The 25,752-nt window shown below is 39.7% G+C and overlaps 1 protein-coding gene across 1 annotated transcript; it reads right to left on the minus strand.

Moving 5' to 3' along the window:
- Positions 1-185: 185 nt before the first annotated feature.
- LOC122740279 (dehydrogenase/reductase SDR family member 4-like) lies at positions 186-25,143 on the minus strand. Its single transcript, XM_043982268.1, has 8 exons — positions 24,891-25,143; positions 22,311-22,488; positions 16,941-17,042; positions 14,307-14,377; positions 14,095-14,146; positions 4,274-4,408; positions 3,512-3,567; positions 186-794 (listed from the first exon to the last, which is right to left on the minus strand). Exons 1-8 carry the CDS (start codon positions 25,028-25,030, stop codon positions 680-682), a joined length of 849 nt encoding a protein of 282 aa, XP_043838203.1. The 5' UTR covers positions 25,031-25,143; the 3' UTR covers positions 186-679.
- Between the last annotated feature and the right edge of the window lie 609 nt (positions 25,144-25,752).

The raw sequence follows: 25,752 nt of genomic DNA on the forward strand, positions 1-25,752 counted from the left end.
CCACTTGCCTGGGAGGGAGCCCCGAGCAAGGAGGTGTAACATACAGCCATTGGGAGGCTCCCTTGAGTCCCGTATATTCTTGGACTCTGCCTTGCCCAAGAGGAAAAAAAAAGCTGCCGTTCTTTTCCTTTATTCCCCAAATGACGAATCGACCAGCTAAAAAAATCGACAGGATCATTTGCATGTTATTTGCAAGTTAATTTATTTTTAATGGCACAAAAATAAAAGATGTGCCCCTTTCCCCAGTATTTTCCCGGTCTGTTCCCTCCTACCTCCAGTGTTTCTAAGTCTCTTTTCTCTTCCCTGGCCTTGTCCTAGTCTCAGTCCTCATCTCCTCATCCCCTCTTCCCGTCAGCTGCGTTTAGTTTTGTAAAAAGTAGATGGGTCGATCTGGTCTAGAAAAACGTGTAGTTTAGCTCTATCTTCCTATCTCACAAAGAGTTTTGTACAGGACAGATTTCCTCATGGACGGCTTTTACTCCTATACATGGCAAACAGAAGGATCCCTAGCTGCATATTTACCCGCGGCATTTTTTTTTTTTAAATCCAGGGAAGTCAGTGGGATGGGCAAGGTTAGGGAAGGAGATGAGTCTCTGAATTTAGAAGTTGAGGTCCAATCTTGAGCCTTTTCTTCATTATAGATAGCTGCTAGAATATCCGAGTGGGCTTCCCAGGCTGATCAAAGACGGGAATGGGCCCCTCCAGCCACTACTATGGTTTCTCCTGTAATGTAGCTAGCATCCGGTGAACACAGGAAAGACACGATGCCGGCACATTCATGAGGCTCACCCAGCCTGGGAAACAATCACGATCATAATGAGATTAAGAATAGTTACAGTTCACATATTAGCACCTTACACAATCTCACTGGAGACTCACAATCGTCCTCAGAGGGAAAAGGAGAAATAGGGGATATCAAGTGGCTTGGGTTCCTTGACCCACCTATTTCTAGTCAACTGCCCAAAGCAAATAACAGTTGTTTGTTAACAGGTAGCAAATATACTTCTAGGTACCACCCTGCTCTGTACTGGTAATCTGTATTTGAAAGGGTTTTGTAAATAAATGGTTTTAAGAAATACACTGCTACTACTACTACTACTACTACTACTACTACTACTACTACTACTACTACTACTACTACTACTACTACTACTACTACTACTACTACTACTACTACTACTACTACTACTATTGAAGGCAGTATGATGTATGTAGATTTGTAGTTTGGAAGACTAGGTTCAAAACCAACCTCTGACCCTTGACATTGACCAAATCATAATCTCTCTATGCTTCTAGCAACTCCCTGGGACTTATATACTAGGTTATATGGACAGGTGGCTATCTTCTTTGGTGGAGTGAGGTCCCCAAATCAGGAATTCTCCTATATTGATGAAATCATGGATCTTTCACATGTTTATGTAATAATAATTCTACTAAAGTAGATTTCTCATCCTGATGACCCTGTGTTCTTTAAAAGGAATACAAACTCCAGGAGGTCTTACCAAGCTGGAATAGAATTCAAGTACAGACTAGGTGACAGACGGTACATCTGTCCTCTGAGATCTAGCCTAGCCAAATTCCGGCTCATCAACAGATTGGCCTAAAAGTGAAGAATATTTTGGTCACAGCAACTCTCAAAGACCACCTACTATGTCACAGAGGAATTGCAATAGGCATCAATGGAGGGTAAACCCACAGTGATGAAATCATAAGCTGTTGAAGAATTATAGGAGAAATATCATAATAAAAGAATTTGGATTTTGTTCAGATCAGTCTTGTGGGTTAATTGATGTACAGAACTCCAAAGTAAGGGAATCCCCTTCACCAATGCAGATTAGCAAAGACTCTGCAACTTATACACTTAGAGAATTGCTTGGGGAATTGAAAGGTTTAATTTCTTGCTCAGAGGCAAGGGAGTGAATATGGGAAAGAGGTGGCATTTGAACCCATATTTTCTTGACTCTAAGGCTGACATTTTACTTTAAAATTACACTGCTTTGCTGCTATAAAATGATGACAAATTACAAGCATACCCTGCTTTAAGAAAACTCAATATAAAAACCCTAAAGTTTTGTTGTTCTTTAGTAATTTTTCAGTCATTTCTGACTCTTCAAAACCCCATTTGAGGTTTTCTTGGCAAAGATACTGGAGTTTTCATTTTCTTGTCCAGCTCATTTAAAAAAATAATTTTTTTTGGTTGGGTAATGTGGGTTAAGTGACTTGCCCATGGTCACACAGCTAGTAAGTGTCAAGTGTCTGAGGCTGGATTTGAACTCAGGTCCTCCTGACTCCAGGGCTGGTGCTTTATCCACTGCACCACCTAGCTGCCCCCTCTTGTCCAGCTCATTTTACAGATGAGGTAACTGAGTCAAACAGGATTAAGTGATTTGCTCAGAGTCACACAGCTAGTAAGTGTCTGAGGCCAGATTTGAACTTATTGAAAATGAGTCTTCCTAACTTCAGGCCCAGTACTCTATCTACTGTGCCACCTAGCTGGCCCATAAATTAGGGGTGGTGGTAATTATTTGTAGTACAAAAGCTCCTTCCCTTCATTAAAGACCACTCAGAGAGCTTCTTTTATTTGTTTTTTTTTTTTTTTTTTTAGTGAGGCAATTGGGGTTAAGTGACTTGCCCAGGGTCACACAGCTAGTAAGTGTTAAGTGTCTGAGGCCGGATTTGAACTCAGGTTCTGCTGACTCCAGGGCCGGTGCTCTATCCACTGCGCCACCTAGCTGCCCCAGAGAGCTTCTTTTAAATAGCAACATTCCCTAGTACTCTCAAAATGTGTTTTGATTTGGCTCATATTAGTTTATAGGCAGTTGTTTTTTTTTTGGGGGGGAAAATTCACTTATTGTTTAGAGTTAGATACACCAATAATTACCATCATTACTATATGTTTATCTACTTCCTGAATAGGTTTCATTCAATATTCATTCAACAAACATTTCATAAGTATGTATTATGTGTTAGAAGGCAAGGGAAAGAGTCAAAGATACACAAGACATGATTCTTACCTTTAAGGAGTTTACAATTTAGTCAGAAGGAGAGAATATGACATATACATAGTTAAATACAATAAAAATTAGGATAGATCATGGCATAAAAGGAGCATAAAATATTCGTTCAACAAACATTTATTAAAACACCTATTCCATGCCTTTTTGAAATGACCTAAAATCCTTTAAATGTTTGTGTATACTAACATCAGTGACTTGTGGTCTGCTATGGGGGATGGTGCCACTGCCTTCTTGATACTCTGTGATACATCTGAATTGTCTGGGTGACTAGCCCCTTGAAGTACTTCTCCTTCCTCACACTTTTTTTTTTTTTTTGTAGGGCAATGAGGGTTAATTTACTTGCCTAGGGTCACACAGCTAGTAAGTATCAAGTGTCTAAGGTCACATTTGAACTCAGGTCCTCCTGAATCCAAGGCCAGTGCTTTATCCACTGCGCCACCTAGCTGCCCAGTACTTCTTCCTCACAAGTCTACTCACCAAATGAAGATCCTTACCTGCTTATCTTCAGTAGATTTTTAATGCTGGTCTCATTAGCCTCCATTTTCCATAACTGTTGGGAAAAAGGGAGACACTAGCATGATATTGCTTTTGCCCAAGAGGAGGAAACTGAGGGACACTGAGGGAAAGGGACTGGCTTTGTTTTTTTTTTTTTTTTTTTTTGAGGCAATTGGGGTTAAGTGACTTGCTTAGGGTCACACAGCTAGTAAGTGTCAAATGTCTGAGGCCAGATTTGAACTCAGGTACTGACTCCAGGGTCAGTGCTCTATCCACTGCACCATCTAGCTGCCCCTCTGGCTTTGGTTTTTACCAAACTGATTTAGGATTATAAACCAGGTGTAAATCACCTCATCCTTTCCCTCCCCTTTTCTACTTATTCCCGCAGGCTTCTTCTGCTCTCTATTTTATATTCCTCTCTTTTGATCACTTTCTAGCAAGTCACTTCATTGGAGACAAGAAGGATTACACATGTCATCCCTGAAGGGGACAAAAAAGAGATGGGAATGGAGGCTTTGATCCTTGTTTTCAACCCATATATCACAAAAGAGAGGTGGGGGAGGGGTGATATGGCAAGGATGTATTGGAATGGGCAAACTTTTAGATAATAAATTGGGGAAGTTAAGAAACAGATTGTCTCTCTTCCCCTGAGCCCCTCCAAGAAGATAGCCATATCTCTGGAAAGGAGGAAGAACTTCAGTAGGGACTCCCAGTGGTTGGAACATGAACCTCCCTTCCCCTTCCATATTACCCATCCTTACCACAGAGCTGAAGTTAGTCTTGATGAGGCCTGGTGCCAGGCAGTTCACCCTAATGCCCATTGGTTCTACCTCAGAAGCAAAGTTTTTGGTGAGTGCCAGTAGGGCTGTTTTACTGACATTATAGGGGCCCAGGGCCTAGAAGGGCAGAAAGGAAAGATATGTTTTGGTTTTTTTCTTCAATCTCTATTCATTTCTGAGTCTTCTAAATGAAGGGATGGATGGGATCCTTATACCCTCTTTTAAAACAATATAAAATCATTGAGACTTGCTGGGATAGGACTTATGACAGAAATATGGCTCTGGTAGGTCTTATCTTATTTAAAAGGCCCAGGACAGGCAAAAGGTAGTGGTGAAGTAGTATTGAATATTAAGAAGATATGGGGGTGCTATTCTGGGAAGATGATGGAGGTCAGAAATTTCTAGACTCTTCAGATTTCCTCTACAAATAGACATAAAATCATCATGAAATGAACATATAGAGCAGCAAAAAATAAAGGGGTAAAGTGGTTGTCCTAAGATAACTTGAGAGGACCTCAGAAAAAACAAGACCTCCAGGGGCTGAGGTTTGGCCAACTTCATTGAATCAACAAACAGTAGGCCCTGAGGGCAGCTCTGAAGGAAATCTGACTAGGCCTCAGGAAATTTCATTTCAACTTTTACTTCACTCAGGGCAACATTACCCACAACTCAGGATTAAAACTTGATTATAATAGTAAATTGCTAAAAATAAAATAAAATTTTAAAACATAAAAATAAGTAAGCAAAGGAAAAAGAACCCAACTATAGATAGCTATTTTGGTATAAAAGAAGATCTGGGTTCACATTTACAGGAAGATAGTGAGGGGAAAAAAGCCACTCCTATCCCAAAGAGTAACGTTAAATGGTCACAAGCCCAAAAAGAGTTCTTAGAAGAACTTAAAAAGGAATTGAAAAATCAAATAAGAGAGATCAAAGAAAATTAGGAAAAAAATAAAAGCAATACAACAAAATTATAAAAAGTTAACTGATTTGAAAAAGAGGTCCAAAATCTTAAAGGAAGACAATAAGTCCTTGAAAACTAGAATTGGGTAAGGGGAATGGAATGAAGTTACAAGATACCAAGACATAACAAAACTAGAAAAAATAGAATAGAACCTGAAACATATCAATAGAAAAACAACTGATCTGGAGAACAGATCGAAGAGAGACAATATAAGAATCATCAGACTACCTGAAAGTTATGATCAAAAAAGGAATCTGGATACAATATTACAAGAAATCATTATGGAAAATTGCCCTGAAGTTCTAGAACAAAAGGGTGATGTAGAAATAGAAAAAAAATCTACCATTTGCCATCTGAAAGAGATCCAAGGAGGAAACCTTACAGGAATGTCATAGCTGCATTTCAAAACTCCCAGGTTAAGTATTTCAAGAAACAAGAGAAAACAATTAAATACTGCAGAGATACAATCATGATTTCATAAGACCTAGCAGCTTCTACAGGGTGAGTTAAAAATCATGAATATTTAATAACACCTTTATTCTTTTTTCATTTACAGTATCATAGCCTCATATACAGTATACATAGGTAATGAATTTACATTATGTGTGAAAAATCAAATCTTGTAAATGGTGAAAAATAAAGAAAAATAATTTTTTTTTTTAGTGAGGCAATTGGGATTAAGTGACTTGCCCAGGGTCACACAGCTAGTAAGTGTTATGTGTCTGAGGCCAGATTTGAACTCAGGTACTCCTGACTCCAGGGCCAGTGCTCTATCCACTGCACCACCTAGCTGACCCGAAAAATAATTTTTTAAAAGTTTTAAAAACATCGGACCCCTTTGTGACTTTTGACCTACCCTGTACATTAAAAGACTGTATTGGAACATTACATATTTTTTTTTTATTTTTTTTGTGAGGCAATTGGGGTTAAGTGACTTGCCCAGGGTCACACAGCTAGGAAGTGTTAAGTGTCTGAGGTCAGATTTGAACTCAGGTCCTCCTGAATCCAGGGCTTGTGCTTTATCCACTGCGCCACCTAGCTGCCCCGGAACATTATATTTTGAAGAGCAAAGGAGCTGGGGTTGCGTGCAAGAATAACTTACCAAGCAATGTTGATGATCCTGAATAAAAGAAAAGGACATTTGACGAACTGAAAGACTTTCAGGTATTTGTAACAAAAAGACCAGAACTCAAAGGAAAATTTTATATAAAAGATCCAAAAATAATAGAAGAAAAAAATTAAAGATTAATTATAAGGCACTCATTAAGGTCAAACTGTTTACTTACTATATATATGAAAATGTTATTAGTATTCTTAAAACTACCATCATTGCTAAGGTAGTTTGAAAGAATGGGAATGAGTTATATATGATGGGTGATTCTATAAAACAAAACTGGGTAAGAAAAGGTAAAAAGCAATTACATTATTAAAATGGAGTGTGAAGGGGCAGCTAGGTGGCACAGTGGATAGAGCACCGGCCCTGGAGTCAGGAGTACCTGAGTTCAAATCTGGCCTCAGACACTTAACACTTACTAGCTGTGTGACTCTGGGCAAGTCACTTAACCCCAATTGCCTCACTAAAAAAAAAAAATTAATAATAATAAAATGGAGTGTGAAAGGAAGAACTGATACAGAGGAATCAGGTGGGGGTGGAGGGCTGGTAATGTTGGAAACTTACTCTCATTTGGGTTGAAGAGGAAACCACATGTACATCTGGAAGGGTATAGAAATCTTCTGAACATGTAGAGAGGTGACAAAACTGGGAACAGGGTTGGGGAGGGACTTTTAGAGGGGTGTGTGGATTGGGGTTTGGGAGGGCAGGGGGAAGAGATGAGGAGACTTTTAGAGGGATGGGTGAAGAGGCAGGGTGAGAGGGTGGGGGGAGAAGATAAGGTAATAGGGATAGTAAAAAGAGGTTGAGAAAGAAAATTGTAAGGTGGAGGAAAATTCACAAATAGTAATTATAACTTTGAATGGGACATTCATAGTGCTAGGACCACTAAAGAACAATGTGAACTAAGGCTGATGAGAAACACTAAGAACAAAGAAAACAGTTTTTTAACAATTACATCGGGGAAAAGAAGGGAGATGATAACAGTTGGAGAGAAGGTAGAGCTGCTCAATTTTTAATTTAGCTCTGTAACAATTGGAATGACACCACCTTCTGGAGAGTTACTGTAGGAAAGCTCTGCCATGAGGAGAAGGCGTCTGAGGGCAAGCCATGCGGCTTTCCTTGGCATCAGGAAGTGACGGTTGCTTGTAGGTACTGTCAATCAAGGCTACCAGCCAATTAGCTTGGAGATGTGTGTGTGAGTGGATGGGATGTGGGAGGAAGGAGATGTGGCTCACTCTCTTTCGTGAGGACTCCCATGGAGAGTGAAACTAAAATGTGCTCTCCCTTAGATAGATGAATCTAGGTCTCTTTCTCTCTCTCTTCTTCAAATTCTTATTCTCCTTAATAAATGCTTAAAAGTCTAACTCTTGCTAAAGCTTATAATTTATTGGCGACCACTCATTAGATATTTTAGACAGACTAGCTAGAATTTTAGCCCCTGACAGCTCCTTAAAAAAAGAATATCAAATAGCCTTTGGGTTAAGAAATGCAGAACAGAAACAGCTAATAGGGAGTTGATGTCCAAGATAAAATGAAGCCCAAGATAAGTGTGAACACTGGAAGAAATTACCTTGCTGTCTTGGATCAATTAATCAATCAACAAACATGTATTCAGTGCTTATTAAATGCTGGGGATGAAAAAAAAAAAGCAAAGTCATCAGGCCTAGCCGAATTGAAGGAATGAGAATATGTATCTGCTGAGCAAAGTCAATAAGCTTTGAAAGGCCAAGAAGAGAGTTGTTTGGGTTATGTGAGAAATAAGATGGTGGACTAGACATGTTCTCTAATCAACTTTGACCTCTCAAACTTCTCCAAAAACAGAGATTATGCTTTAAAGATAAAACAACTTCAAAATAATAATAATAATAATAAAACGACAAAAACAAAAAAAACCCAACTTCAGCTATCTCCATGATCTAGAACACCCAGAATCCAAAATAAGGTTAATACAAACAAACCATGAACATATGCTCACTCCTCACCTATCCCCCACACTAGTGACAGAAAGGGTATACTAGCAGACCCAATACCCAATGCACAGGCTGTTAACAAAATCCAACTCCACACTCTGGGGTCTCCTTTCTCCCTCCCTCTTTGCAGTGCCTAGGGGACCCCGGCTCCAAGGGTATGGAAGTTTATTCTGACAACCAGTGCTACAACAGCCAGTGAATGCCACAGGAAGCCTTCAAGAGCAAAATTGTTCTGCACTATGCCAAACAGTTAGTGTTTCAGAAGACAACCATATAGTACCAGCTCTGAACTGCTCAAGTTCTGGGTCAGTCAACTCTGTAGCAACATCATGAAAACTGAGGAACAGAGGACAAGACATTGTGTGTGTGTGTGTGTGTGTGTGTGTGTGTGTAGGGGGGAGGTAGTGATGGGGAATGCTGTGCAGCATTCCACTAAGCCTGAAGGAAAGTACTCAGCAAATGGGGCCAATACTATCCACTCAAAATTCACTTTGAACATAGACCGAGGCTGGTGAATTGTAAATTGTCTAGTATAGGAGGAGGCTGAAATATTCTGAGACTGAGGGGAAAAAAAATCATAACTTGAACCCCACCCCATTTTAGAAAGATGGATGAAGTGGCTGCAGTGGTGGAGAGCATTCTAAAGGCTAGGAATAATAAGGGGGATAAGACTGAACACCAGGATTGGAAGCACCAGAGCAGAAAGAGATTCTAGGAGAACACTGAACCACCTCTGTGAACAGGAACAGGTACTAAGTGGCAGCTCTGTTGCCCATTATTCCGTTGCAGGATGGAGAGGAACAGTTGAAACCAGAAAGAAAGAATTCAAATACCAAGGAACCACAATCAGTATCAGCCATCACTTAAAAAACGGAGGGCTTAGAATATGATATTCCAGAAAGCAAAGGATCTAGTATTACTGCCGAGAATAGCTTATCCAGGAAAACTGAGTATAATCCTATGGGAAAAAAGACATTTAAAGAAACAGAAGATTTTAAAGCATTCTGGATAAAAAGACCAAACCTGAGTAGAAAATTTGACATTGAAATAGAGGCATTAAAAGAAGAATAAAAAGGTAAACATGCAGGAGAAATAATAAGGGAATAAAGAAGGTTAAACTGTTTACATTCTTATATGGGGAGAGGATCCATGCAAACCCCTCAGAACTTTATTATCACTAGGGCTCTTAGAAGGAGTCTAATTATACTGAGGGCCTGGGTGTGATTCTATTACTTTGGGATGATCTCAAAAGAATAATGAAAGGCTGGGGAAGAGGAATACACTGGGAGAAGTGGGGAAGGAAGAGGAAGAATGGGGAAAATTATCTCACAGGAATGAGGTACATAACAGAGAGTTTATACAATGTTAAGGTCCATAGGGGTGGGGTAGGGAGTGGGCAACACTTGAACTTCACTCTCATCTGAACTGGTTTAAGTAGGGAAGGATAAAAATATACACACAGCTAGGTATAGAAGTTCATCTTAGCCAAAAGGGAAATAGGAGGGAAAGGGATTAAGAGAAGGGGATAAAGGAGAGTATATTAATAGAGGCAGTGGTCAGAAGCAAAACAGACTCTTGAGGAGACTTTTTTACAACTTAAAAAAGAGAAGGATAAGTATAAGAAAATAGAATGGAGAGAAATGCACAGTTAGCAATTATAACTATAAATATTAATGGGATAAACTCACCCATAAAATGGATGAGGATAGTAGACTGGGTTAGAAATTAGAATCCAACATTACTTACAAGAAACATATTTGAAATGTGCTCTAACTCACAATTAATTGCAGTGATTCAGGTCAAAACAATTCTGGGTACTACCTCATACCTACCGGATTGGATAATAGGACAGCAGAGGAAAATGACAAATGTTGTAGAGGATATGGGGGAAATGAGACATGAATGTACTCTTTTTTAAAAAGTGAGGTAATTGGGGTTAAGTGACTTGCCCAGGGTCACACAGCTAGTAAGTGTTAAGTGTCTGAGGCCAAATTTGAACTCAGGTACTCCTGACTCCAGGGTCGGTGCTCTATCTACTGCGCTACCTAGCTGCCCCCATTTAATATACTCTTGGTAAAGTTGTAAACTGATTCAAACATTCTGTACAGCAATTTGGAGCTATGGCCAAAGGGCTATAGAACCATGCATACTCTTTGACATAGTAATACCACTACCAGGTTGGAATCCAAAAAAAAGATTTTTAAAAAAGTTGAATTTGAGACTGGGGAGATGCTCATTAATTGGGGAATGGCTGAACAAATTGTGGGATGATATTATGATGGAACACTATTGTGCTATAAGAAATGATGAGCAGGATGCTATCAGGAAAACCTGGAAAGACTTACATCAGCTGATGCAAAGTGAAATGTACTGTATACAAAATGACAGCAATATTGTGAGATGATCTGCTGTGAATGACTTGGTTATTTTCAGCAATGCAATGATCCAAGACAACTCTGAAGCACTTATGAAAAATGCAATCCATCTACAGATAAAGAACTGATGGTATCTGAATATAGACTGAAGCATAAATTTTTTGCTAGTTCCTTTTTCTAAAGTTTTTTTTGTTTGCTTTCTTTTACATCCTGACTAATGTGGAAATGTTTTGCATGACTACACACGTATAACTTATATTAAATTGCTTGAGTTCTTAAGGGGGGGTGGGGAGGGAGGGAGGAAGAGTTTGGAACACAAAGTTCTAAAAATTGATGTTAAAATTTGTTTTTACATGTAATTTGGGAAAAAATAAAATTCTAAATATAAAAAACATATTTGAAACAGAAAGATACACATAGAGTTAAGATGAGAGGTTAGAGCATAATCTATTATGCTTCAGCTGAAGTAAAACCAAAAGCAAGCATCATATGTAAAAGGGATATACTAACACCTTTCTCAATCAACATAGGAGTGAAGCAAGGATGTTCACTCTCCCCACTAGTATTTGATATAGTTCTGGAAATGCTGGCAATAGCAATAACAAGAGGAAAAAATCAGAGGTATAAATATAGGTAAGAGGAGATACAAATACCCTTACTTGCTGAAGATATGATAATAACATAGAAAATCCTAGGGAATCAGCAAAGAGACTAACTAAGACAATTAATAGTGTCAGAAAGTTGTAGGTTACAAACTAAATCCTCAAAAATCAACACCATTTCTATATAATTATGATAAAACACCAAAAAGTAGTATGGAATGAAAATCAACCCTGAGGTTTTACTTCATACCTTACAAATTGGCAAAAATGACCAAAAATGGCAAGACTCAGTGAAGGGGTTATGGAATGATGTGTACACTAATACATCATTGATGAAGCTATGAAATGGTACAAACATTTTGGAAAGTAATTTGGAATTATGCAAATAAAGTGACTAAAATGTCTATACCCTCTGAGCCAGAAACTCCATTATGGGGATATACACCAAGGAAGGCACTGATAAGAAGAAAATTCTTATATAGTTCAAAATATTTATAGGAGCATTTCTTGTGATAGCTAAGAATTAGAAACAAAGTAGATTTCCATCAATTTTGGAACAGCTAAATAAATTATGGTATATAAATGCAATGGAATAATACTGTGTTCTAATAAATGGTTTGTGATAAACATATGAAAGCATGCAATAATCTTTATGAACTAATACAGAGTGAAGTAAGCAGAGCCAAGAAAACAATATACACAATAAATAGAAAGAACTACCTACTAAAAAAGTGAATGTAATAAAATTATAATGATCAAGCAGGACTTGAATGAAGAGATATTAGGAGATACCACCAACTCACCCCTTCGTGGGATGTCCAAAAGTGTTGAACATTGCACAGATTTTCATACTTTTTCAATGTATTGATCAATTATACTGACTTTTTTCTTCTCAAAAAAAGGCCACCACTATTTTTTTAATGGGATGTCTATCTTGGAGGAGGTTAGAGAAGAAAATTTATTGATTTTAGTTTGTTTTTTTTAATTTAAATTTTTTTGAGAAGAATACTTTTGATAACTATGATGATGTAATAAGCAGAAGTCAATAAAAGCTAACAACAAAAAAGAAAGGCCATGGAAAACAGGAGAGCCATTATATGACTCAAAAAGGCAAATATTGTACAAATTTTCCAAAAAGAGAAGAGAGAGGAGTCTGCAAAATATAGGACAGTGGACTTGACTTTGATAACTGGAAATTTCTAGAACATATTTTTGTGTGTGTGGGGGCAATGAGGGGTAAGTGACTTGCCCAAGGTCACACAGCTAGTAAATGCTAGAACATATTATTAAAGGAATGGTTAGCATCTAGAATAGGAAGTATAGGTCACAAAGAAGATGGTATCACTAAGAACAAGTCAAGCCAGACTAATCTACTTTCCTTTTCTAGGCATCCAGGTGACATACTGGATTTAGCATTGGGCCTAGCATCAAGAAGGCCTGAGGTCAAATGCAGTGTCAGACACTTACAAGCTATGTGACCCTGGGCAAGTCCCTTAGCTGTTGCCTGCCTGTTTCCTCATCTGTAAGACTGAGATATTCCCCCTTCCCTACTTTTCAGATAGGGTTACTAGATTGGTAGATCAGGGGAATGCTGTAGGTATAGTTTAATAAAGTTTTTTTTTTTGTTTTTTTTTTTTTTTAGTGAGGCAATTGGGGTTAAGTGACTTGCCCAGGGTCACACAGCCAGTAAGTGTCAAGTGTCTGAGGCCGGACTTGAACCCAGGTACTCCTGACTCCAGGGCCGGCGCTCTATCCACTGCGCCACCTAGCTGCCCCGTTAATAAAGTTTTAAAAAAGCATTTGACAGGATAACTTGAACAATTCTTATAGGCAAGATAGAGAAGGGGGCTACACCAGTGGTGTCAAACTCAAATATAACCCAGGTCACTAATCTGTACATAAAGATTCCATCTGCAATATATCGACTTAGTTTTAAAATGTAATCTTATCTATGTTTTAGAGTACTATTATTTATTTTGTTAAATATTTCTCAATTATATTTTAATCTGATTCAGGCTGCACTCAGAAGTGTTGTGGCCTGCATGGGGCCCACAAGCCATGTGTTTGATACCCCTAGTCTAAAAAAATGTGACATAAAGGTAGATTTGTTTTTTTGTTTTTGTTTTTGTTTTTTTTTTTTTTGTGAGGCAATTGGGGTTAAGTGACTTGCCCAGGGTCACACAGCTAGTAAGTGTCAAGTGTCTGAGGCTGGCTTTGAACCCAGGTCCTCCTGAATCCAGGGCCAGTGCTTTATCTATCCACTGCCACCTAGCTGCCCCAAGGTTGGATTTCAATTGAACTCAGGTCCTCCTGACTTGAGGGATTCCACTGCATCACCTAGTGGCCCCTTTAGACAATTAGTTTCAGAGTAGATGCTGCTCTGCCTTGGTAGAAGGAAGCTTTCTAATATTGATGAAACTGCAGGTCCTGTTTTAAAAAAAGTACCATTGGGTTAAGGAGGGACTAGGGACCTGGTCAGATCATATCTGGAATCCTGGATACAACATTTTAAGAAGGATATGTTAATTAATAGGATAATAAGGAATGAGAATCATAGACCAGGGAGGAGGCACTCATATTGATGCTTAGGAAGAAAAGAGACCCCCTCCTGGATCTTGTCTCTCTTCAGTTAGGGTTCAGGTTAGCTAGGTTAAGTTATTTCTTCTGGAAGAAAGAATATAGGCATCTGATTCTAGAAAGGAACAAGAGTTTCTTGGGTCTGTGGAAAGTTGGGTATTGAGAAAGGGAGAACAGATACTGAAGAGAGGAGTAACTTACTTGGAAGGGTGTATAGGCAGCAACTGAGGACACAATCACCACGGAGCCACCTCTGGAATAGACAATGACACTGTTGTTTCACTCTCACATTAAAGACCTCCCCCCTCCCCCCCAACCTCATTTTCCTTTCCTCTCAAATGCATGAGGGGTGTCCTTCACTCTTTCCTACTCTAACTCCCTACTACCACCCAAGTCCCCTTTGACTCCCGTACCCCCGTTTTTCCATCTCTGGCACCACCAAATTCATTAGCAGGGCTGTAGCCTTTACGTTAACATCCAGAACCTGAAATCAAGAGTAGGAAAATCAATTATTGGGAAGACAGTGTGAAGAAAGACAGAGTGATAGGTCACTGGATTAGGGTTAGGGCCAGCTAAACAAGCATATAGCGCTGTTCTCCCTGTCTCTGGAGACAAGGTCAAGGCTGAACCTACTCTGATGGTCTTGTTTTGACCAGAATAGACCTGAATGTCCAAGACTACCTTGGAATTTACTTGGCATCTCTGGGGGGCCTTTTGACTGGGGATGTCATGTAATTATTAGAATGTAAGCATCTCGAGGGGGAAGGAATTCTTTCTTTTTGTTGTTGTCTATCCCCAGTGTCTATCATGGTGCCTTGCACGTAATACACACTTAATAGATGCTTATTCATAGGTTTATTGACTTGACTAGAGGGGATTCCAGAAGCCATTTAGTCCAGACCCTCCATTTTAGAGACAAAGAAGAGAATTTAAGTGACTTGCCCAATGTAACCTAGGTAGTAAGCAAAAGAACTGGGACTTGAACCCAGGACCTCTGACTCCAAATTCAGAATTCTTTCCATTGCACCATGCTACAAGAATGAATTAATTGAATTGAGTCCCCCTGGGGCTATTCCATAAAGGAAAACTGAACTTCTCAGGGATGTCTCAGTCCAACCTTGAACATATGTCTGAAGTTATTCTAGCACCTATATGGCCTTCATGAATGGGAAGTGAGATACTCTTGTGTTTTTCTGGCCACATTTTCTGGAAGGTGGGATTATGAGGGGGAAACATAGTGAGAGTAATTGGGATGATGGGTCCTGGCAAATACCTCTATTCATTTAATTGGAAACAAAATATGCAGCAGGCAGGATGGATGTTGAAATGTAGAATTTGGAGTCAGAGGTCCTAGGATCAAATCCCAGCTTTCCCATTTACTACTGGAGCAACCTTGAGCAAGTTACTAAAACTTCTCTAAACCTCAGTCTATCTGTAAAATGAAGGGGTTGGATTAGATGACCTTCAAAGTTCCTATCTGGCTCTATATTCTTTCTTTCTTTTCTTTTTCTTTTCTTTTTTTTTTTTTGGTGAGGCAATTGGGGTTAAGTGACTTGCCCAGGGTCACACAGCTAGGAAGTGTCAAGTGTCTGAGGCCAGATTTGAACTCAGGTCCTCCTGACTCCAGGGCTGGTGCTCTATCCACTACGCCACCTAGCTTCCCCTGGCTCTATATTTATGACCGTATGAAAACCCAGTACAATGAATTGGCTCCCAAACTGATTTCAAAACAGTTTTGAATAGGTATTGCATATGAAATTAGTCTCCTTATCTTAAAGATTATAACCAAGTTCAGGAACTAAGTCACTGAAAACACAAAATTTCATACTTATGAAACACCAGTGTTTTCTTTTAGTTTACCTCAGCTACAGTGTGAGGGAATCACTGACAGCCAGAGCAAGAAGCAAAACTGCAGGGAGATTATGAACAATTTAGCATTCCCAATTCTGGTGGGAATGATAATTCTATTAAACAAACAGAAATATTTTAATTAAGAACCTTCTAATTGCAAAAAAGTAGGCATGTGGAATTTATCACAGAAATATTATTGAAATTATATGCATTAATTAGTATAATATGCAAATATTGCTGGCACAGTATGTTAGACATATATGCCTGTGCTTTCCTTGAATTGTACTAACCTTCCTGAGTGCAAAAGAAGAAGTTTCTTTCTTTTTTTCTTCATCTATCCATCCATCCACCCACCTATCCATCCATCCACCTACCCATCCACCCACCCACCCACTCATCCACCCACCCACCCATCCACCCACCCATCCATCCATCCATCCATCCATCCATCCATCCATCCATCCATCCATCCATCCATCCATCCATCTGTCTGTTTTTTATTTTTACAAATGGCATAATATTCTAAAGTGATACAATTTGGATCATCTTACCAAAAATGATAGTTGTTTCAGAAGTTATCAAAAAGTATGTTCATTTCTGGCAAATGAAGAGGAGAACTGTGGGTCTCTTAGTTGAATGGTCTATTATACATTGTCATTACATTATGATCTTCCAAATGAGGCATTTAGAGTATTGCATAGAATTTTGTGCTTGGAGCTTGGAGCATCGGGCTTCACATCTACCTTCTGATACTTACTGCCTATGTGATCCAGGACAAGTCCCTTAGCCTGTCTCTCAGGTACCTCCTTAGGACTTAGCTGCTATGTCAACCCTGCATTTGTGGAAGGGTTCCCTACATAGGGAATCTCCTATTCAGATGAAATGCGAAGTTCCTTTATTTGTAGTTTCTCTCATGTATGTCTCTGATAGGTGTAGACCAGATGGTTTGTCTACAGAAGGATGTTGAGGTCAAATTGGGAGAATTAGGCACAGGAAGTCAGGGACAGACAAATGGAAAGGGAAGAAACTGAGGAGTAATATGAAAGATGAGAACAACACAAAGGGGTAGTGCCCTCTTCCAGGGTAACATTTGGTCTCCTGATCTTTAGATGTTGTTCTGAAGAGAATTAAACTTTTCTTCAGTAAAACAGACCATTTTCAAGGCTCACCTCTTTGGTGCTTTAACCCTCTCTTACCTTGTCCCATATCTCTTCGCTGGCATCCACCAGCTTACCAAAGAAGGGGTTGACAGCAGCATTGGAGACCAGAATGTCAATACCTCCGTGGCGGTCTATAGCCTGGGAAAAGGAATATGGTCAGAGCCAATGATTAGGGTAAAGTTAGGGATGTTCAATTGGAAACTCCATTCACCACTGGAGATCACCTACTCATTATCCAATTATTATTGTATTAGTGAGTTATCTGTGATAACCAGAGGTTACATGACTTTTCCATTGGCACACAGCCAGTATGTGTCAGAGACAGGATTGGAACGTAGGTCTTCCTAACTCCAAGGCCAGTCCTCTGTCCACTGTAACAATAGCAGCTTGCTCTTAACACTCTTTCCTTGGTTTTTGTGAAATTACACAAAATCACTTTGTTAAACTATATTAATAGAGAGTTCACAATTATCACATTTTTAGCTCCTCCTTTGCCTCTTTAACATCTTCTAGGTTTCATATGTAACCTGGATTTCATGCATATGCAGACCCCATCAACTTGCTCAGGTGATGTCACTTTTCCAAGTCAATATTTTATTCCAAAAAATATTCACAATTATACAAAGCCACATACACATTAATCAAATTCAAATGTAAGAAATCCATTCAATCACACTCCCTTCCTCCCCTATCCACCAAAAAGAATTTTAAAAAGTGATTGCAGTAAAACCTGTCCAGGAATGTGTATGTAGAGAAATAGTTCTACAATCCATGTCATTCACCCACTGGTGCATCTTGGGCCTATTAACAATACTCTATGCCAAGGTCAACTTGTCAAGGCAGCCACTGTTGTAGGGAATATTAGCCAGTCTTTCTAAACAGGTTTCACAACATTAACTTCAAAGAACACTGTGCAAAGTGGCGTTGTATTGTCACATAAAGATTGTATGAAGGAAAGCACACACACACACACACACACACACACACACACCTTGAGGTACACAAACACAAGGCACAAAGTCACTATACTAATTTTCCTGATTAGCTTTTGAAGTATAGGTTAAATCCTATTGTAGCTTGCTTCTTAGAGTCATGATCATGTGTAAGTGAAATACCTTGGACAGACAGTGGGACATTTGTAAGCATTCTGGAATTGGTTTTGGTCAGTTAACTGGGTGGTAAAGAGGAGGCTCTTTTTTAGTGATTCCTCTGGTGAAAAACTGCTGAGATGGGAGAAGCTATTGGGTCCTCTCCCCTCAGACAATATGGCTGTGTGAGAGGGTGTTAGTTCTTGAGCTCTGTTTGTTCTTTCTCATTCTATGTGAAGAAAGTTGGAGTCTCTGTGAGCTTGCAAGTTTCTAAAGATCCAGAGAGTGACTTAGCATCACAGCATACTAGAGTCCAGAGGGTGTTTGGGTGTTCAGTGGAACATTGATTACCCAAGGAGTGGCCTTTGGGAACTCAGCCCTGTAGTAGCTGACAGAAGACTCACCTTTGGACAAGATCTTGGAGGGACCAAAGCTGAATGGAAATTGAGCTAGACCCTATTTCCCCTAGAGACTAAGGCAGTACAAGATAGGGCACTGGGCTGGCAGCAGGAAGACCTAGGTTCAAATCTCACCATAGATATTTTTTAGCTGTATGACCTCTGGCAATTCACTTAACCTCTTTGTGCCTCAGTTTCCTGATTTGAAAAATAAAAGGCTGCTCCTGATGGTCTTTAAAGTCCTTTCCAGATCTAAATTTATTATCCTTATTAGACTTATATCAGGTCAAAATCATGTAACATTTTATAGTAATTAATTACTTTTATTTTCTGATTTTTCTAAAGATTTATGTTTTATGGCAAAGCATGCTTATTTATTCTCAGTCAACCATTCAGATGGGAAATTTAACTTTTTGGATAGTTTACCACTAGTCAGTCACCCATTGGCAGTTACTTAAGGATACTACACAGAAAAATAAAAACTGCTAGGGGACTAGTCTTGAGAACACACAATTATAAAGTGACAGCAAATGTCACAAAAGGCACACTTTTCTTCATCTTTTCCTTTGAACAATTACAGCTCTTGTAGGCTATACCCCCAAATTTAGCAATTAATTATATAATGTGTTGTAGTCTTTGCAATTATTTTAGAGTAGTCTCATCCATCCAAGTGGGGCCATGTATGCTTCGGTATTGCTCAATAGTGCCTAGGGGCTATGGGGGAGAAGGGAAGGAAATAAGCATTTATATATATTTATATTTATATAGTCGCTACTATGTGCTAGGCACTGTGCTAAGCACTTTACAAATATTATCTCATTTGATTCTCACAACAACCCTGCAAGGTAGGTGCTGTTATTATACCCATTTTACAATTCAGGAAACTGAGGCAAACAGAGGTTAAGTGACTCTTCCAGGTCACACAGCTAGTGATGTCTGAAGCCAGATAAGAAGATCAGGTCTTCCTGATTGTAGGCCCAATGCTCTATCCACTGCACTGCCTAGCTGCCTCCAAAAGTGCCTGAAATAGTGCTAGGCACAGAATAGGGAGAGGGGCAATCAGGTAGAGCAGACAGCATGCTGAACTTGGAATAAATCTTGGTTCAAACCCCTCTTCTAACAATTATGATTTAGCTCCATGACTATAGGGAAATCACTTAACTGATCTGAGAGCCTCAGTTCCCTTATCTTTAAAATGGGTATAATAATCCATTATTAATATATACCTCAGGGTTATGGCAAAGTTCAAATAAGGCAATGTACATATTTTGTAAACCTTAAAGTATCATATAAATGTCAATTACTACCACTTATAGTATTATGCTTATGTATAATTATTATATATTATAGGTAATATATACTGTATTATATTATATATTAGATAGCATGTTATTGTGCATATACAATATTTTTATTTCTTCTTATTATTAACAGCTAGGTAGCACAATGAATAGAGCACTGGACCTGAAGTCATGAAGTCTTGAGTTCAGATTCAGCCTTAGATACTTCCTCACCTTTTCCTCTTAGAATCTCTGATTTCCTTTGAGTCAGCTCAAATGCCAACTTCAGCAGGAAGCCTTTGAATCCTATCCTTATCCTAACAGCCCTTTTCTTCTGAAGTTACCTTTCCCCATAATATATACCTCTTTATGGACTTCTTGTCTTCTGCATTAAAATGTAAGCTCCTTGAGGGAAGAAACTGTTTTTGCTTTTTCTTTGTATCCCCAGAATACAGTAAAGTACTTAACAAATGTTTGTTGATTGATCTATGCAAGGACTACATATAAGGTTAAGATTATCAGGCAGTTATACATGAATAGTCATGGAAAAATTCCCATATTAGCTAGTTGTGAGAGGAAAACCCAAAACTTCATGTATAACTTATTTTGAATTGATTGAGTTCTTGTGGGTGGGGGGTGGGAATGGAGGGGGGAAGAGAAGTTGGAACACAAAGTTTTTTAAAAATTGATGTTAAAATTTTGTTTTTACATATATTTTGGAAAATAAAATTCTATTCAGAATAAAAACAAACAAACAAACAAACAAAACAGAACAAAAAGATTATCAGGCAGAACCCATAAGATGTTTTCTGTAGGCAAAGGTCTTTGGAGTGAAGGGAGTAGGTCCTGGGAGATCTCTCTAAATTGTGATAGTGAGTAAAGCAGTATACAAACACTTAACACTTACTAGCTATGTGACCCTGGGCAAGTCACTTAACCTCAACTGCCTCACAAAAAAAGAAAAGAAAGAAATTCTGATTAGAAAATATGTGTGAGTAATTCCTTAATAGAGGAATATTTCCAGATCCAGTTTTGCAGTAGCATCTCCCTGAAAGGAGAGGTAAAAGCAGGCACTCCTGCCACATCCACCATATTCTGTCCCATATCTAGATGGCTAAGGCAGTAGTATCCAACTGTGGTTGGAAACAGTGGGTTTTTTTTGTTTGTTTTTTGTTCTGCAAACCCCTTTTAATAATAACAACAACAGAATATGTTGTGAACCCCCAGGGCATTTTAATATACTATTCAAAATATTCTGAAATTATTTGCTGCTTTCGGCTTTGTTAAAGAATTTTAGCACAAACCCCATAGATCATAGTCATGAACCCCTTAGGGTTCTACTAAATGGGAACCACTTATTGAATGCCAAATACCAAGTTTGACACTGGCTTAGACACCTCACTCCATTGGCCCAAAGTAGACCAGCATTACATGGGGTGGGGGGGGGAAGACGGGGGTCTACCCCTTTCCTAACATAATATGTTCTGGCAGAATGTAAGTAGGCAAGGTGCCAGGGGCATTCTCTACCTTGGAAAAGAAATCTTCGTTGTGGGGGGTGAGAGGAAGAGGAACTTCCCTTTTCAGTTCTCCATGAGCAGGGGCTCCAATTTGTAAGTTGGAAAGTCTCTTTTTATGGTTCTTTAAAAAAGGTTTATTTCATTTTAATTTCTGAAATAAAACAAGCATTTCCATAACAGTAGAATAAAAAGAAAGATGACTGTATCTGAAATGGCAAATCTATTATATAAAACTTGTTATTCCTTTTAAATATGTAATAAAACAAAAAGTGTATTGTTAGAGTATTTGTGTGTCCAGATTTATACCGAGAGTAAGTTTATATGCCTAATCTGTTCTATAAAAGGGAAAATTCTTTGGAGTCAAGAAGACCTGAGTTCAAATCTGGCCTCAGACACTTACTAGTTGTGTAACCCTGGCCAAGTCAGTTAACCTCTGTTCGCCTTAATCTAACAGAGCAGGAAATGGCAAACCATTCCAGTATCTTTGCTAAGAAAACCACATGGACAATATGGTCCATGAGGACAAGACTGAATGGCAATATAGTAGACTTGGGAGTCAGAACACCTGTGTTCCATCCCCTAACTCTTCCACTCACTATGAGCCCTTAGACAAATCATTTAACTTCTCTGGGTCCTAATCTGTAAAATAAGGGAGTTGGACTAGATCAGAAGTGTCAAACCTGTGGCCAGTGATACTCCTGGGTGTGGCCTGAAGGAGAGTAAAATGTAATTGGGAAATATTTAACAAAATGAATAAAATTACAATAAACATAGAAAAATTACATTTTAGAACTAAATCAATGTGCAGCTCACAGGGATCCTTATGCACAGTTTAGTGAATTTGACACTATTAAATGAGATGATCTCTAAGCCCCCAATAAGTTCTAATTATCTACTAACCTATGGGAAAGGAACTAGGAATATGGGGCCTTTGAATGCTTTTTGATTGACTGACGAAAAACAACATGCAAATGAGCACTCTTTTACAAGGTTGAGGGTGGGGAAGGTGTTTAGGCTAATCATTAGCTCTTTCTGTAATAAATAGGACAGTGATGCCAGTTGGATTTAAGAAAGGAAAGGGGATTCTTTGCCCCTCCCTTGGCCTTGTGTCCCTGCTGCTCACCGTGGCTACCAGACGTTTGCGATCCTCTGCCTTTCCTACATGGCACACAGTGCCCGTCACACTCAGCCCCTCCTTCTGGAGTGCTGCCACAGCTCGATCCACATTCTGCTGCTTTCGGCTGCTCACAATCACGTGGGCCCCATCACTGGCCAGACGCTGAGCAATGGCAAAGCCGATCCTGGGGGTAGAGATAGGAAGATGCTGCTGTAGTCCCAAGCCAACCTAGCCAAATCCCTTGGTTTTATCCCAAGCTCAGTTTGAGATAAGAACTGGAATTGTATTTCATTGGATCCTGCACAGAGTGGACTCCATAAACTATAGGAGGTTGTGAGGAATGAGGAGAGAGGCAGTAAACTGAGGGTAGGGCATATTCTAATGATGAGATTTTGTGTGATTTGATGAGATGACACACAGACCTCCCTTTCCTCCCAAATATTCTCTGAGCCAGCCTGAAATACCATTCATTTGTTGGGGTTAAGCCCTGCCCTTCAGGAATACCCTTTCCTCTACACCAGGGTCCATGGACTTCCTAAAGCATCTATACATAGATTTCAGGAGGTCTGTGAACCTACTGAAAAAAAAAAGAGAGAAAAAATGGAGAAAGTATACCTTTGTTTCTACTAACCTAGATTTAAAATTAAGCATTTCTCTTAATTATTTGAAAAACATTATTTTGACAAGGGGTTCATGGACTTTGTCAGACTGCCAAAGGGATCCATGATACAAAAAGAAATGGTAAGAACCCTTATTCTATACAGTATTCAGCTTTAATATGTCATCTCCCTATTTTTGCTGCAGGGTGCCTGCTGTGTCGGGAAAGGGAATGGAGGACTGAGCTCCGTAGTTGAAGGTCAGGTATACAGCTTTCAGGTTAAATCTGTGACACCTATCATCACTGTCTAGATTCTTTTTTTAGATAGGCTCTGGGAATGCTCAGGACTTGAAGGAAGACCTACACAGATACCTGGGAAACATCCCATTCACAAGGGACCCTGGGTCCCTCTCGCAGTGGGTTGGTAGCAAGGAGCCACACATAATAAGACACAGAAGGAAAATGGAAGGTCTGGACTATCACAGATAAGTCACTGCTTATGGGAGCTCTACTTGTCATTTCACAGTCCCGTGCATTGATCAACAAACAGCATCAGAGGCTGGCCAGTCAGACTGTATATCTTCACTGTTTTCTTGGCCTTTCTTCAATAATTTCATTGTGCTTACTTTATCCATTAAATCCCCAAATTTAGATGTAATCAGCCTTCAGCTGAACTCTGATGTTATCCACAGCCCTAGGAGGGGAGAAGTAGCATATGATAGTTTGGGAACGAGGGGTGTGGAAGGGAAGGGAGCAGACGGCCACTAAGTGGGGTGTTACAATGGGGAACTTTCTGGACTGGAAGGGGGAGAGTGGCAAAGGAAAGTGAGTATCAGATACTAGGAGTTGGCAAGGTAGGTGACTTTCCATATTGCAATGTGGGATGGTTTTTAATATTACTTTTTCCATATGCACATATTTTAAATATGTTGTTACAGTGAAGGCCTATTGTTTCTAGGGGTGTACAATTTTCAAATCTTGCCTAGGGGTGTTTCAATTCCTTGTCTTGGCTCTGTTGCAGTGGCACAGGAGCACTTTATTAAGGCAGTGTTGGCACTATTTAGCTATTTTAGGAAAACAAATAATTTACTTATACCATTGGCAATAAAGAGCCGATGTAGAGGGGCTCTAATAATAAAATAATAATTAGCATTTATATAGCATTTTGAGGTTTGTTAATAGTCTTATATGATATCTCCTCACAACTGCCCTGTAAGGTAGGTAGTATTAAACCCATTTTATAAATAAGGAAACTGAGAATGACAGAAACTACATGACTTATCCAGGGTCACATACTCCAGGAAGTTTTTGAACTCAGGTTTTCCTGATTTCAAGTTCAGCACTCAACTCTATTACCTTTGGGCTGCCAAATGATTGTAATGAAAAGAGGTAGCATGAGAAATTGAGTCCAGGGATAGGATTTGGTTCATAGGGCTTGCAGGAGTGTGTGTGTATGTTAATTATCAAGAAAGGGGTAATTATCAAGGAGTTGACATTTATTAAATCCCTACAGTCTGCTGGTTGCTGAGCATGCCAAGAGGAAAGTGAGGCAGCACCTGCCCTCAAAGAGCTTACCTTCTAGTAGCAAAGTGTGTGAAAACCGGAACTCTCTGTCAGGAGATCTTTAGGTCACTGAAGGTGAGTGACAGTTACTAGGTAAAAGGGCAGGAGAGTCTGAGGGGGAGCTCAGAACTACTAACGTCTCTGCAAGGCAGGTTGTGCAGGGGCACAGAGGAACCAGAATTGCACCTAGACTCGGGAAGACTTGAGTTCCAATCCTACCCCTAGCTGTGACCATGGGCAAGTTAACTATTGTTACTTCATTCATTTAATAACGTTCCCCCTCCTGCCTGGTACACCCCAAATACACTACACCCTTCTTTAAACCCCAGTTTAAAGACCAGCATCCGCAGGCTATCCCGTAGCAGGAGGCTATAGCTCTTCCGGTCCTTGGTTTCCCCGGACTTCCTGGGAAGACACTCACTCACCCATCAGTGGAAGCGGTCACCAGAGCTACTTTGTCCTGTAACAGCCGCTGATTGCTTTTGGAAGTTGCGGCAGCCTTGTAGCTCATGTTGGCGGATTTCAAGTTCTGAAAGAAGCTAGTGTGCAAACGGGCTCTAAGCATTTCCGGATAACACTCTCACCCTGCAAAGGTATAAAAATACCAGCCTCCCAGCCCTAGCTGGGCTGGACTACTTTGCTTTGGGCCCCTCCCCCACTTCCTAGGCTTCAAAGTTAAAGTGTCAGAGTAGTATTGGAGGGGGGAGGGGAGGTGGTACTCCCCCGGAAGTAGTGTGGGAATGGAGTGGGCCATGGGCTCCCTCTGCTGACACACTGCAAACCTAGCTGGGCTCTTAGTAACTCTTGGCTGGAAGGAAGCCCTTCCCTGGGCCCTGCCCTCTCCCCCACAGTCTACAGATTCACTCAGTTCATAGCTTTGCTCCGCAGCAGGCACTTCTACATCCATTCCAATCCAATCTAATTAATTTTTTTCAAAAAGCATTTATTAAGGGCCTACTAGGTACCAGGTACTGAGGATAGAAAGAAAAAAAAAAGGTATTTTTGTCTTCAAGGAGTTTACATTCTACTGGGGTTGGAGGTGGAATAAGTGATGGGAGTAAGGGAGGGATCAAAACAAAATTCTTTAGGAAAGTTTTGAGGTGGGAGAGGACACTATATGTAGGAAAGAGGGATCATGGAAGGATGTTACACAGAGGGGGAGGCATCCAACCTGAGTCCTGACGGAAGATTAGGAACTAGTGTATTCTGAGGGATGAAGGACTACCTGCCCCAATGCAGGTGTACTAAATCACATACTCTCGTGTCTTTCTGAGGAGAACCCCACAT

The sequence above is a fragment of the Dromiciops gliroides genome, chromosome 2, assembly GCF_019393635.1.
Source record: "Dromiciops gliroides isolate mDroGli1 chromosome 2, mDroGli1.pri, whole genome shotgun sequence".
NCBI lineage: Eukaryota > Metazoa > Chordata > Mammalia > Microbiotheria > Microbiotheriidae > Dromiciops > Dromiciops gliroides.